The sequence below is a fragment of the Rousettus aegyptiacus genome, unplaced genomic scaffold (genome assembly GCF_014176215.1).
Source record: "Rousettus aegyptiacus isolate mRouAeg1 unplaced genomic scaffold, mRouAeg1.p scaffold_m13_p_10, whole genome shotgun sequence".
NCBI lineage: Eukaryota > Metazoa > Chordata > Mammalia > Chiroptera > Pteropodidae > Rousettus > Rousettus aegyptiacus.
The window spans coordinates 14222797-14237623 of record NW_023416285.1 but is presented as its reverse complement, the minus strand read 5'-3'; the positions used below and the strand labels follow the sequence as shown (position 1 = coordinate 14237623).

The 14827-nt window shown below is 41.1% G+C and overlaps 1 protein-coding gene across 2 annotated transcripts in view; it reads left to right on the top strand.

The window, feature by feature from the left end:
- SEL1L3 (SEL1L family member 3) overlaps positions 1–14827 on the top strand; it is a 93598-nt gene that overhangs the window by 22186 nt on the left and 56585 nt on the right. The window contains exons 3-8 of one of the 2 annotated variants that reach the window (XM_036227566.1): positions 1081–1225; positions 2880–3001; positions 3352–3467; positions 6008–6066; positions 11841–11973; positions 13771–13903. In XM_036227566.1, the coding sequence (XP_036083459.1) occupies positions 1081–1225; positions 2880–3001; positions 3352–3467; positions 6008–6066; positions 11841–11973; positions 13771–13903 (708 nt within the window). The remainder of the gene's footprint in view (positions 1–1080; positions 1226–2879; positions 3002–3351; positions 3468–6007; positions 6067–11840; positions 11974–13770; positions 13904–14827) is intronic. The other variant, XM_036227567.1, reaches the window with a different exon arrangement.

The following is a 14827-nucleotide window of genomic DNA, read 5'->3' as shown; positions in this document are numbered from 1 at the left end:
AGCATTTTAGAGAAAGAGAAAAATGATCCTGATCCTTAGTTTGAGATGAGTAAATTCATTTCTCTTTGGAGGGAGGGGGGCACAGGAAATAAGAAGTTCCCATTCGCCTTGTTTAAAGCGGCAGGTGTTAAATACAGATGAAGTAACTAAGTTCTCCCTTTAAGAGTCATGGACGCCCTCATTTCTAGAGCCACAGCGTTCCCCCACATTTGCAAAATAAAGTGGACGGCCCTCTAGTTTTAAGGGGTGTGGTTAGGAAGATTTGCAAAGGGTAACGTGTTGAGTTTACTAGAAAAGTCTTCATAGAAGAAAAAAAAAACTGCAATTGTAAGAGCATGCATTCTGAAATCAAACTGGTTGAGTTCGAATCCCCGCTCTACTTCTTATTATGTAACAGGCTCTAAGGCTCAGTTTTTTTCATCTGTTAAATGGGGCATAAGGATAGAACCTATTCCATAGATTGTTGTGAAATTAAATGAGATTACTTCTGAAATGTGCTTAGCATATTGCCTGGGCATAGTCTAAGTGTTAAATAAATGTTAGTTATTATTTTGGCAGCTGTGCCTCCATTTCTTCATCTGTAGACTGGGAATAATAATGATGAGGATTCAGTGAATTTTTTTTTAAATTAAATTATCCTTACTTTGCAGCAGTGTGGACTATAGTGAGTCCTGCTGAAGTGTTAACTGTTACTGTTATTATATAAATTCAAAATGCTTTCTTTAACAATAGAGGAGGCATGTAAAAGAGTCAAGCGCATAAAACCCGGGCTCAAAACTGTAATTTGGCTCTCCAGTTATTAGCTCTGTGACCTTAGGCAAGTTATTTTACCTCTCTATGCCTCGGACTTTTCATTTATAGAATGGGACTAATAATAGAAGCTACTTATAGGGTTGCTGTGAAAACTAACTGGGATAGCTCTGTAAAATGCTTAGCAGGCACCTGGCATATAGTCCACATTCAATAAATGTTTGCTATTATTTGCAGACTATTTTGTTTAAATGTTGGAAGCTAGGCAGAGGGTTCTAGGAAGAATGTGATTTGGGGAACAATGCTTTTCTGGAGATAATTGAAAGGCAGCTGTCTGGTCATTTACAGATTTGGTCACCCTCCTGGGCTTTCTCTATGCCTCCAGTGGAGAGAACACAGGCATCGTGAAGAAGTTCCCAAGTTTTCAGAACCGTGAGCTGGAGGCCACCCGACGCCAGCGGATAGATTACCCAGTGTAAGAATGGGCAGATGATGGGGGTGGGTAGGGCCATGCTCTTTTTCTCTGAGAACTGGAGCAGGCTAGTAGAATCCCTAAAGAGGGCAAATCTTTTGTTACATGCTTTGGGAAAATGTTGAGGTCTGTACATCTTAGGCAGATTTTGTGGACCTGAAAACTTCCAAGTATTCTTGAATTATTCTTGCACTTAGCAATCCTCAGTTTGCCTTAGACTTTATATGTCCATCCCAGGAATGACATGAGTAGGGAGCAAGGCATTGGAGCCTGAGGCCTTCGCAAGATTTCCAGCAGAGCCAGCCGCAGCCAGCACAGACTGCGGCCTTTGTCCTGCCTTTCCTGTCTTGGAAGATTGGATGATGAGCTGCTGGAGATCTTACTGCTTCTGATCTTCTCTGTTGATTTCAGCAAAAACTCAGATTTTTTTTTTTTCTTTCTTTCTGCTGAATCGAAGATGCTGAAAATGGTTCCTGGTTCACCTCAGACTGGATGGATTTAGCAGTGTGATTTAATTCTTCCCATACTGCTGGCTGTAGAAAGATCTTGAGTCACTTTACTGAGCGTATGTTCTTACTAAGCTTCCTTGTAATAACTTATCTTCATGAGCTTGCTCAGCCGGGTGGGTCAGGAGGGAGCCGTGTGGCACCATCTGTCTGCATATCTTACCACTGATTTGGAGGCCAGATTATAAAGCTCAGAATATTCTAAAGGGCTTGTTTGGATATATCCCCAAAGAATCTGACGTCGCTGATACTTTAACCCAGACTTCGAATTGGTTCCTGGAGTGATGGGGAGAATTTTTTTGCATTTGTTTTGACCCTGATTCTTGTTTGATGTGCAAAATTCAGTTACTTCCAGCTCCGCATCTTTGAACTGCTGGTCACTAGGATAGTATGTGACTTCAAACAAGTGTTCAGCAAATATTTGCCGAGTGATTGATGGATCATATATTGTGGCTAAACGTGTCCTAGTTAAGTTGCCTACTGTCATTTTGTCCTCACTCCACAAATCACAGATGTACAGTATTTTTTTTTTTTAACTAAAATAGTCCCAGTCCGGAAATGGAACAATTAGATTAGTTGTTCCAGATTGGTCAGCCAGAACTGTGATACTGAGCAACCTAATGTGTGCCTTAAAATAGTATATATGTGTCCCGATTAGCATTTAGTGATGCCATTTGCAGAGTAGGACATTTTTTCTACCTTAGGGCTTTTATCTTTGAAAGAAACAAAATTGCTCAGAAAGCCCTAATTATGTTTTTTTCTTTTAATCATCGAAATTAGAATAGCTTCTTATCAAATCACCTCTTATTAAAATCCAGAGTTTTATTCTGTGTCTGGTTTTATAAGCCTTAATCAAGAATTCAAATGGTAAGCATGTGAGATTATCAGAGGCACAGAAACAGAGTTTTTGGTGCAAGGTAGAATGTCTGCTAGTTTTGTACAATGATGCTTAACTCCTGTCTTTTACAGCTTCTGTAACTACCTCCTTTGTCTCAAAAATCAAGCTTTGCAAGCTGATCTCCCATGATGAACATGCAGGCGAATTCATCCCTTCATTGGAAAGAAAGCAATTTACTTGGTCATTGTTAACTATAATTACCTGTTCTTGGATGATATCAATCTGCAGAATCTTTTTCCCCTCACTCTTACAGGTTTACCGTTTCATTGTGGCTTTACTTACTCCATTACTGCAAGGCCAGTCTCTGCGGGATTTTGTACTTTGTTGATTCTAATGAGATGTACGGCACGCCTTCTGTATTTCTTACCGAAGAGGGTAAGTACGAAACAGAACTTTAAAATGATATTGTCATTTTCTTATGCTCTATCTATTGGCAAATATATCTGTATAGAATAAGGAAGATACTGCCAATGTCGCAAGTTTAATGGGAGCAATGGCTATCAAATGTGGCCTTCAAATTAAACTTTTGTCCTGAAGCTTAAAATAAATGTCTTCTTTACAAAGGAATGAAGTTGTGTTTGTTTTGCTTTGATTTTTGTGAAATGAGGAAGGAAGACGATCTAGTCTGGTTGCTTCTTTGGACAGTTGTTGAAAAGGTGTAGCTACCTCATTTACTCCTATTTTTTTTTTTTCGTCATTTTCATGAGCTTTAATTTTCCTTTTAGGCCACTTGCATATTCAGATGCATCTTGTCATAGGAGAAGACCTTGCTGTGAAAACTAAATTCATCCTACCTTTGAAGGAGTGGTTTCGACTGGATATCTCTTTTAACGGAGGCCAGGTATCCGTGGGCACATCCCCCACTTCTGCCCATGAATCATATCAGCATCATCACTTAACATTAAGCATCACTGTAAAGTCAGGGAGCAAGAAAACCTGTAAAAGCAAATTTGTGGTAAATGATAAACTCTTTACAACTATACGCTTTTTTGATCAAACTTTTATAGATGGAAGATTAAATCATAAGAATCTCATACCGTTTAATTGGCTTTTAACGTGCTTCTTTCGACCATATTGCAAATGAGTAAATAATATAGCCAGCTATATAGCCACAATTATCTGAGGAATTCATTGCTTTTCCCCTGGTGAGATAGGCTTTGTGAAGATAAATGTTAAAACAGCATCAGCCATGTTTATATAGGGTTATCAGATCTACAACTTTTTTTATTTTTATTTTTGGCAAGAAATTTATTGGTTAGTTCAGTCAGGAAATGGTTCTACTGTTTTTGGAAGTTGAGACAATTGTTTATGTTTGGCATAAACAGACAAATAATAATTAACAAACCTAAGTGATAATTCTGGTGGAACAGAGGATCTTTATCTACTTTGTACTATAAAACACTATAACTGTTTCAAACTCTCATAACACAGGCTTTCTGGATTATAAATCTGTTGTTATAATTGAAGACAATTCCATTTTTTTTTAGTCTACATGATGTCAGTATGCTACTTTTTTTCTAGTGGCTTTATTTTCTCATCAGCTTTTCTTATTGATCTATGATTTTCCGGTAACAAAACTGGAAGAGACATCTTGTTTGTCTTGTGTATTAGATAATACACAGACTTCCCTTGGTGGTTAGGTTTATCACATTTCCTTTTTCTAAAGAGAAAAGAAATCAGGTCAGTCTTTGCTTTCCCGAGGAGAGTCTGTGAAATGTTAGCTGGGATGTTTTGTACATTAGTTTCTTTCCTTAATGATGTCAGGTGGCACAGCTATGGTCCATATTTTAGTTTCTCATTTACATGAGAACATACGATGACATTATAGCTTGGTGGCTGCTTTTCTCCTGAGAAGGTCAGCTCAGTGCTCGTGTCGCTTAGACAGGTATCAAACCGTCAGAGCAAATCACAGATCTTATTTTGCACCTGCTGTACACAAGACAGTGTGCTCCAGGAGCTGATAGACTACTTATGGACATGATATTCAGCAAGTGAAGGGTCATCGTAAGGCAAGCTTAATTGCCCAACGATTCATATAGATTCAGAGAAGAGAGACAGTACTTTATGCTGGGATTCCCAGGGAAGGCTTTGTAGAGAAGGTTCCTACAAATAGGGAGAATTGAGATGAGGAGAGAGCCAGGGGCGTTTTAGTGCATAGGCTGGGAGTGAGCAGATAAACCAGTTTGACTGGAGTAGAAATTTGCAGATTGTAGGACATTAATAGAAGAAGAGACTATCTTTAGGGGTGGAATGTGGAGAATCTTGAATATCATGGAATTTAGATTTCTACTTGTAAAGCAGCAGGGCGTCATGGAAGCTTTTCTAGCAGAAGAAGAGTAAATCAAAGTAGTTCTTTAATTAAAGAGATGAATTCAATGGCAGAGCACATGATTGGATAAAGCAAGAGAGAAGAATTAGGAAGACCAGATGGGGTGGAAAGAAAAAGGAGTAGATTTTTTTTTTTTAGTAGACTTTTTGTCTTTTTTCTTTCCATTCCATCTGGTCTCCTTAATATACATAGGTCCCCAAACAATACTTAATTGTTTTTCTTCACAAAATCCACATCTGCGGTGTGGCTACGATATTCATTGCTTTGACTAAATAGACAAACCGACTTAAAGTAAATGGTTGGTTTAGAGAAAACAACTGGTTCGAGTCATTTTCTTCATTTCGTATATGGCTGAATGGGGCTGGTTCTTTATGGGTTAGTTTGTCTCACAGACACAGTGTCAAAGGCACATTTTTGAGGATCAAAAATGTTAGGCTGGCACAGATTTGGCAAAAACTGGTTCTTTGTTGGCACTGGGAGAACTGGAAGGAGCCCGTTAACTCCAGGGGCTTCTGTCGTAATCCAAGACATGAGAAGAATGCGTGACGGCTAATAACATCCATGACAAAAACATTGTTATCATTGAAATGACAGCGACGAATCTCAGTGCTTAGGAAAAGAGAGTGAGGGACAGTAGAGCTCGAAGAACACGTAGCACCAATCTCGTTTTCCCCCCTAAGGCTCCCATGAAATCCGAGTAAAATTTCAAACACTCGTTGTAGTATCTTACACATTTCCTTGTCTTTCTATGCAACAAGCTTTGGAGCACAAACACATTAAGTGAACCTTTTGGCTTGTAGTTTTGAAATATCCGAAATCCACTGGGAAACACTGTATGATAGATCTTTTTACCACATCAAGTCATTTGGAGAAATCAAATTTCTTAAGTCTTAAAATATACACAGGGCTAGTAAGCTGTTAATTTTATTTTTGCAGAAACCGAGCAGGTAAAAGACTATGCAGCACATTTTATGAGTAATTTATACCAGGACTGTATTTGTGATGTGAAATGTTGAAGCCTTACTGATCCTTGTATATCTCTCCCACTGTAGATCGTAGTAATCACCAGCATTGGACAGGATTTGAAAGGCTACCATAATCAGACAATTAGGTAAGTGAGATTTTCTTTTGATTCAAATATTGCTGGGTGAAGGTTAAGGAATCTTCATGGACTGTAACATTATTCTCACACCTCCTTATTCACCTTTTCTTAGCATAGAAGAGTCTGCCCTGTGGCTAGTCTTTGTACTTTCTTTCTTTCTTTTTTTTTTTTTCTTTTTACTATCCACAAACTCTCCCGGTTTCCTCCACAATCTTTTTTTCTAAGCAAGAAAAACTTGTTCTCTCTCCAGATCTCATTGTAAATTCTTCCTTTCATGGCACTTTATATAATTCATTTTCTTTGAAAATTATCTTCCACGAAGGATTCTGAAAAATAAATCAAAGTGTTAATGTTGCTTATTGAGAATAGTTGGTAACTTTGGTTAGTATAAAACATAAAAGCAGACAGTCTTCATATTTATGTTTATAATCTAAATTTGAAATGTATGCAACTGTTGATATTGGTGTAACTTTTCATCTTTATAGAACTGTTCTCTACAAGAGTTACAGAAACTGAGAATTGGGTCCTTTGCCTTGTATTTCATAACTTCTTAAATTTGCTTTTCTATTTCTGTAAAATAGCAGGTTTTATAGTGGCAGAATGATGGGGCAAGACTCAAGATACCTCATCATAGATTGATAATATATATAATCAAATATATGTATACCTATGAATAAGTCTAAAGAACAGAAACAAAAATTACCAGCTTTGTGTGTATAATTTTAAAAAATGTATCAGGACCGTCAGGGTAGGGAGCCATTCCTTTGCCCTTTTGACTACACCAAGCACAAAGCTGCCTTTCCAAACAGTTTCCGTTCACTCAAAAGTCCTTATACCACCCAAATTTTCTTGAAAACCAATTATTACAGAAAGGAAAGCAAACAGGGGAAGAGATAGGAGAGTAAGGGCCTACGCTCTACTCCCTTTCCCCATTCCTGCTTATGGTTAAGTCAAGCCGATTTCTTTTGGATACTGGCACATAGAACAATTCTTATTTTCATGGCCGGATTAAAGGATTAGAGTGCTATAGAAAGGCTAAAGAATGTTATCCCATCGCCTACAAGAAAAGGTCAGTGGTGACTTGATAGCTATATTGTAGCGTAGACACTGAGGCCTAAGACCCGAGCAGAAGTCTCAGGGCATCAGGTGGGTTTAGGCAAATCAGAGGGAAGCCAGGGACAGGAGTTTTGTTGAACAGCAGGTGGCTGCGGGCTCTTCTCCAAAGAGTTCAAGAGCAGGAAGGCCTGGGAGTTCGCTTTGGTGCAACAGATGATTGTGACTTCTTCGGAAATGCCTTCGAGTGCCCCATTCCGCGAAGGGGACCCGGAAATGAAGGGTTTGCGTTTCAGGATATGAAATCCTCAATGATACTTTCCCCTCCTTGACACCCACCCCCAACCCAAAGACATTTCTGACAACAGATTGAATTTCATAGAGTCTTTTTTTTTTTTTTTTTTAATGTAAGGGCTGCCTTTCCTCTTAATTCCCAGAAATCTAGAGGCTGACTTGAGTGAGTCATAAACAAAGAGATCTCAGTATGATTCAAGGCCGGGACCAGGAGGAAAAATGAGAGAGGCGAAACAAAAACAAAAGCAAACACAAACCTCGGTAATTGTATTAGTTTGTTTGCGCTGCTGGAACAAAGTACCGCAAACTGAGTAGCTTAAACAACAGAGATTTATTGTCTCATAATTCTAGAGCCTAGAGGTCTGAGGTCAAGGTGTTGGCAGGGCCATGCTCCCTCTGAAGGCTCTGGGGCGGGGTCTGTGCTAGGCCTCCAGCTTCCGACGTCTTGGCTTGTGGCAGCCTAACTCCAGTCTCCGCATGGCATTCCCCCCGTGTGTGTCTGTGTCCAAATTTCCCCTGATTATAAGGACACCAGTCATATTGGATTAGGGGCCTCCCTGCTCCAGTGTGGCTTCATCTCAACCAACCACAAACGCAGTGACCATGTTTCCAAATGAGGTTGCATTCGGAGGCACCCGTGGGTCAGACTTCAAGATGTGCATTTTGAGGGGGGGGGCACAATTCAACCCAGAACAGTAATCACATTTAATACAACTTTTTTAACATTAAAAATTAGTGTAAAGAATCCATGATGAACAAAATACTAAAATGTTAAGAAAAGATAAAATCGGTATGGCCATATAAAGTTCCAGAGTTGAAGACCCACTTCCAGGTACATACCAGTTCAGCATCCCAGGTAAAGCACTGAAATGATTCCTTAGCTGGTAACACCGGCAGTGCTCAGACCTCACCGCCACCTCAGCTGCCCTTCCCAAACCCCTGGAACCCCCTCCCCCCATCGATCGAACAACTAAAGGGTTAACACCAGGCCCATGGGGGTCCCTGTGGTTAGATATCAGGAATTCCACTTTCAAAGAGGGCTGAGCCAGTGAACTAAATATTTACGATGTTTATAGATGTTCCAAGAAAAGCCTCTTAACCTTCCTTTTTGTTTCCGTAATGCAAACGTTAATGATAGCTGCTCTTCCACAAAGTTGGTGTAGGAAGATCAATAATTAAGTGCTGTACACGAATGAAAGGCTCTCAGTACCATTTGGTGACAGGTGACAACTGCAGACCTGTACAGTTTTGAATTCATCCATCCATTCATCCATCTGTCCATCTATCCATCCACCTTTTCATCCATCAGTATGTATTCATTCATCCAGCACATCCACCACATGCCAGCCACAGTGCTGGACTCTGGGAATAAATACAGCCAGTCCCTTCCTTCATGGAGCTAGAAAATCTAGTGGGGTAGACAAATCGTGAACAAACAAATTCATAAATAAATTTAAAATTGCAAATTGTGGTGAATGCTGGGAAGAAAAGGAATAATAAGGTGGCTTGAGAGAAGGACAAAGGAATCAGAATTTAGAGCAGGTCCTGAGGAAGTGATGTGGAAGGTGAGAATTATGCTAAGGAGTGAGAGGGACAGCTAGCTAATTTGAGTCTCTAACCTCCCCTACCCCTTCAAGCTGGAGCTATTTCCCAATTCTGAGTGAGGTCTGTTTAACAACAGTGATTATCTTTCAAGCTGCTGGTGCTCCACAGTAATAAACCAGAGCACCCTCCTATGTCCAGATAAGAGTAAAGATAGTGTGCCAGCATGTCCGAGGTTTTTGAAAGGGACGGGCCTGGGCTCTGGAAGAGTCTAGCTCAGCTTTTATGTCAGTGAAATTGATGGCCATCAAATAGTGCCCAGTACAAGGATCTCTTGCAATCTTTGTACAGCCACTGAGAATTTTAGAGGAGAAAAATGTTGGAGACCAGGCTAGAGAGATCTCCTGTTTTCATTTTATAATAATAATGATGATGATTTTTTAAAAAATCCAGTACTATAGAGATCAAGTAATTTATTGATCAGTTGAAAACTTCAGTTAAAGCAAAGATCCATTTAAAAAAAAAAGATAACTTAAACATTTGATTTTGATAAAAAAAAAATTAAAATGTACATTCATTTGCCAGTCTTTCTAGATAGAGCTTTTCCTTTGAGTAGAGGTCTACTGATTGGAATTCCCTGTGATCTTCTTGCATAAATAGCATCCAGTATCTGTTTCTTTTGATTAGAAGAAAACAAAAACACTTGTGAAACTATCAGAGCCCAAACTCCATCTAGATTTCTTCAACTTCTTTTTCTACCGTTTTACAGTTGTCCTAATTCCACAATTTTGTTTTAGTAACCCTTCTTTACTGAGCCTACCCAAAATATTCAACTTAATTTTTATAGAATGAATAACTCTTTCTGCCCCACTCATATTTTATTGGGTAACATATTTAATTAAATTGTATAATTACAATCACCATACAAACTGGCATTAACAGGTTTGAGAACACATGGATCTTATTCTTTCTAAGCATGTAACGAGATGGTAGCAAAAGTCCAACAGGGGACTAGGTTGACAATAATAACCTAGGGAACAGTGTGGTGTCTCCTGTGTGGCAGGCACTATTCCAGATGCATTGCTTAAATAACAATTCATGTAATCCTCACAACAGTTCTGTAGGTAGCTACTATTATCTTCTCCATTTATAAAACGAGAAGACTAAGTTTCCGGTAAGCAGACATCCAGCACATTGTAGGGATCGGCCATCAGGGGAGCTGGCGGGTGGGTTAGGCAGAGTTCTGTTAAGAGAGATTTTACCCAAGATCTTGAAAAACAGAATCAATTCATAGCTCTCAGAGGTAGTAAGTTTGTGGTCCCACCTGAAAAAAGACAGGAGACCATCACCTTCTCATGGCCCTTTAAGCTTGGTATTCTGCAGAGAGGAATATAAGAAGAAGAAGCACTTTCTTCCGTTTGCGTTGCCTTCGTGCGTAGCTCGTTTCTCAGGGTTCCCTCTGGGTGCCCTCAGTTGACGCTGTCCGCAAGTGCCCGTTTCTTTGCTCTTGTCTTTCTATCCAGCCGGGTGTACCTGCTGAGGATCAGCTTCCTTGCTAACGGTCCATCCCCTCTCCTGTGACGACCCCAAGTTGCCTGGATTCTCTGACCCAACCACCGGTAGCTTGCCCTGGCCCCGTGCGCGTCGCCCTGGCCCACCGCCCGTGTGCCTCTCTGGGCTCCTGGCGGCCCGCCTGACATTTCGTGTTCTTTCCTTCTGCTTCCATCTGCCCTCTGGACTCCCTGGCTCTTTCCTCTTTGCCTGGCTTCTCGCTTGATGCCTGTCTTGACCCCCCTTGCTGTTCACATATGCTCTGATCACACCTTGTTCACCCATTCCTGTTTTAATTTTTAAATAGGTAATGAGTGCACATGGTTTAAAAAATCGAAACTATAGGAAAAGGTATACGGTTAGCTGTCTTGCTTCTAGCTCTGCCCCCATCTACTCCATCCCCTACATGCCCTACCCCTACCCCTGCTCCACGGGGAGATAATTTTATCAGTTTCTCATACATACCTACAGAGTTCTTATGCAAATACTCCCCGCAATCTATCCTCCTCTTTCTTAAATAAAAGGCATATTCATGTTCTGCACTTTTATTTTCTTCACTTAAGGTCAGCCGCAGAGCCCCTTGTCTCTTTTTTAAGCTGTAGAGTAGAAAAGCTTACGCCCAGGACCCCGCGGGTGGGTGTGGGCCAGTCTTCAATGACAGACACCTGGAGTTTTCCAGTCTTTGGCGAATATACTCAAAGCTTCAGGAAATAACTTTGGGGATTTTATTTGTGCCAGCCCAGTTCTCCTTCCATTCTCCTTCCTGATCCTTTAAGTCTTTCGGGACAAGGTAGACTTACAGCAGTGTGTCACCTGTGCTGACCTCTTGTTTTTGGTCAAGACCTTTGACCTTGCTGTGGCCATCTCCTCTTAACTCAGTTCTTATCAACTAGGATGTGTTTTCAGTTTTTTTCCACAACCACTTTCTATCCATTCAACAACTTTTTATTCCTTTTAGAGGATACTATTTCCAGCTATAACCAGCAATTCCAAATAATTGTAATGATTCCAAACAATTTCGCCAATTTCAGTAGCCAGTACTTTGTGGGTATTTAGGCACCTGGCTAGACGTGTTATGTCCTTTTTTTTTTTTTTACTTAATTCTCTGAACAAACCTATAATTTACTAATGAGAAAAAACTCAATCTCAAAGAAGTTAAGGGATAGGTCCAGGGTCACATGGCTGGTAAATAACAGAGTTGACATCCTAGCCCAAGTCTTCCAGACCCCACAATGGTCTCAGAGAGAAGGGCTTGTGGAAATTTAAGGTAAGTCGGTGAGGGTCAGTGAAAGAGTCTCTCTAAAAATCCGATTCAAACTCAGAGCCTTTGTGTTTTTCTGCAGCTTCCGGGAAGATTTCCATTATAATGACACTGCTGGGTACTTCATTATCGGGGGGAGCAGGTATGTGGCCGGCATTGAAGGGTTCTTTGGACCCCTGAAGTACTATCGCCTCCGTGCTCTGCACCCTGCACAGGTGAGCCCAGGGGATCAAGGACACGTGTGCTAGTGCTCGTGCGTGATAGGTGCGCTGCGCAGGTCCCCGGAACCCGCTCTAAACAAAAGGTTTATCCAAGCCGGATCTCTCATCGGCTCTGTCATCAAACATTATTAATATTGAGTCTTTTCCCCCCCAGCGAACGTAATAATAGATTTCTGTTAACATTTGGTTCATTTAGTACTCATAAAATGGAAACCATTTACTTCCTCTGTTTTAATAACTACTGGTTTAATTATAGAGAGTAGATTTTTATCAGGCTGTTGCCTATCCAGTGATTAAGCTAATGAAAGGAGAGAGTCTTTGTTATTTGGTAAAGCTCCTTCCACACGCTATTATTTAAAGTAGCAGGAGAGGAGACACCGTAGCAAATGAGAATCTTGGTTCCGTTCACTGCTCTCTTCAGAAGCTTGGGCTTTCGGCTCACACTTGGGGGTTTGGCACGGAGGGCCTTGTATTCAGAATGGCATCTGCCGTCGGATGCTGCATCCAAAACCCGCCTGCAGGTGGAACCGTCCCGCCCTCCGGGCCAGGGCCAGCAGGGCTGCTGCAGGGACGCGAGGGGCCCCCCACAAGGGGGACTTTGCAGCGGCTGAGTTTTCTGCCTGGGTGAGGAGAGCACCCGATCCCTGGACGAGGAGCCTTTCTTTCATTCTCGTGACCCTGTGGGGTTTGTTCTGAGAAAAGTAGGAGTCACTAGGCAAAATCGGTTAGGAAAAATGGGGATCCCTACCACCCGCGGGTGCATCTTAGAACTTCTATTGAGAGCCCTCTATGAAGAAGGAAAAAAACGAAATTTATTTATTCATTTGTGCAGCAAACACTTATTGAGCACCTAATATGTACCAGGCTCTATGCTAGGTTCCGAGGCAGGTGTCCAAGATAAATTAAGATGGTAGGTTTCAAACTCTTTTTTTGAAGGTGATCCACAATAAGACATCTATTTAATATCATGAACAGTACATATGTATGCCCACACAGACACATATGCACACACATGTATATACATTCATACACATACATCTATATAATACAAAATGGAAACAGATTTTTCTGAATACGTACTCTTGCTATGTTCAATGTACTCTGATATTTTGGGTTCCACTTTATAAAAAAAATCACTGCTGGTTCCAACCCACTGAACTAATTTCATGACCCTCTAAGGGGTCACAACCTGCATTTTGAAAACACTGAGTTAAGATAAGGCCTCTGTTCTTGAGGAACTTCTTGTATGGGTCTTAAAAAGATAAGTCTCGAAAGAATTAATACATGCGGGGGAACACTGAGGTGGGAACATTGGCCTTGGCAACCAGGTGAGGGTGGGGTGGAGCCGCTCTGAAGTGATGACCTTGAATCTGGCCCTTGGAGGTTGAGTAGGAGCCTCCCAAACAGAAGAAAGTGGAAGAAGGGCTCCCAGTCTGCTGGCACAGCACGGGTGGACATGGCATCCTTGGGAAACTGAAGGGGAGATGAATATGCTCTTCTGGGGACAGCATGCCGTGGGGGTCAAGAAGAGGGTGGAGGCCTTGTCTCTGGGACATCCTGACTTTCAGGAAGCCCTGCAGAGGAAAAGATGCCACCAAAAGAAGATCGAGGGAAGTGGCTAGAGCCAGCAAGTCCTTGCAATACACCCTCCCTTTGCAAATCCAGAGCAGATCATCTGTGAACAAAGACCACCTGGCGATATCAGGGGGAGAAGGAAATCAGCCTGAACACAGCCTCTTAGGTATCAGTGCGTGTTTGATGACAATTGTTCATTCGATTTTCTTCTTGTAGATTTTTAATCCCCTCCTTGAGAAGCAACTTGCTGAACAAATCAAGTTATACTATGAAAGGTGTGCAGAGGTTCAAGAAATAGTGTCTGTGTATGCATCTACAGTACAGCAAGGGGGCAGGAGCCAGGAAGCATGTGAGTATTGAGCTTCCGGAGGGCAATCTTTAGCTTTGCACATCTGTATCAACAAGTTTGGCTTCTTTCTAATGGGATTAAAATGGAACGTATATGACTTTGACCCATGGGGACAGGTATGACCTCCACAGATAGGTACAAGTAAAAGTATACATTCCACTGGATTTCAACACCAATAGCCGACAACAGCCCAACCTGCCTCATAGCTTTAACCATATGTGATTTAGTTTAAGAATACAAATGAGAGTATTTTGAGCTTCGCATTTCATTATTCCCATTCATAACGGGATCTTAGGGCAGTCTAAGAAAATAAAAATGAATTGGAAAATAAATTAATCATTAGAAATGTTTCCCCACCAGAGCACTTTTGTCCTAGATCATTAATAACTGAATATTAGCTTTCAGAAAAGTTGAACAATGACTTTGTTGTTTGGGACTAGGTTTTATTTTTTAAATCCTTAAAATTGACTCATTCTGGAAGACGTTGGTAATTTGCAACAGAGGGGACGAATAATTTCAAACAGATTGCTTTCGTGCCTGCTCTATTTGCATGGACACCCTTTCACTCATATGGGGTGTTTACCGGTTATAAAACTTGGTCCTGTCTTGTCTTCCAATGGACCAGCTTGGATCTGGCACTGATCGGATTCTCTGTGCTGTGGATCTTCTTGCCTGATGCGGTAACACTAGACTTAGTCACACATATTCCTTCTGGAAGAGAAGTTCCTGTGGGGCCATTACCATCAGCAAAAGCAAATTGAGTATTTCAGTCCTGCCCACATATCTCACCATCTCCAGAGCTAGACTTCCATTCCAGGCCACGGAGAAGTCGATGTGTCTTGAACACACTCTGGCCCGATGGGGTTTGCATAAAACAGTCCCAGGGAGTGATTAGAGATGGTGACAGGTAAATGTGGAAAGGCA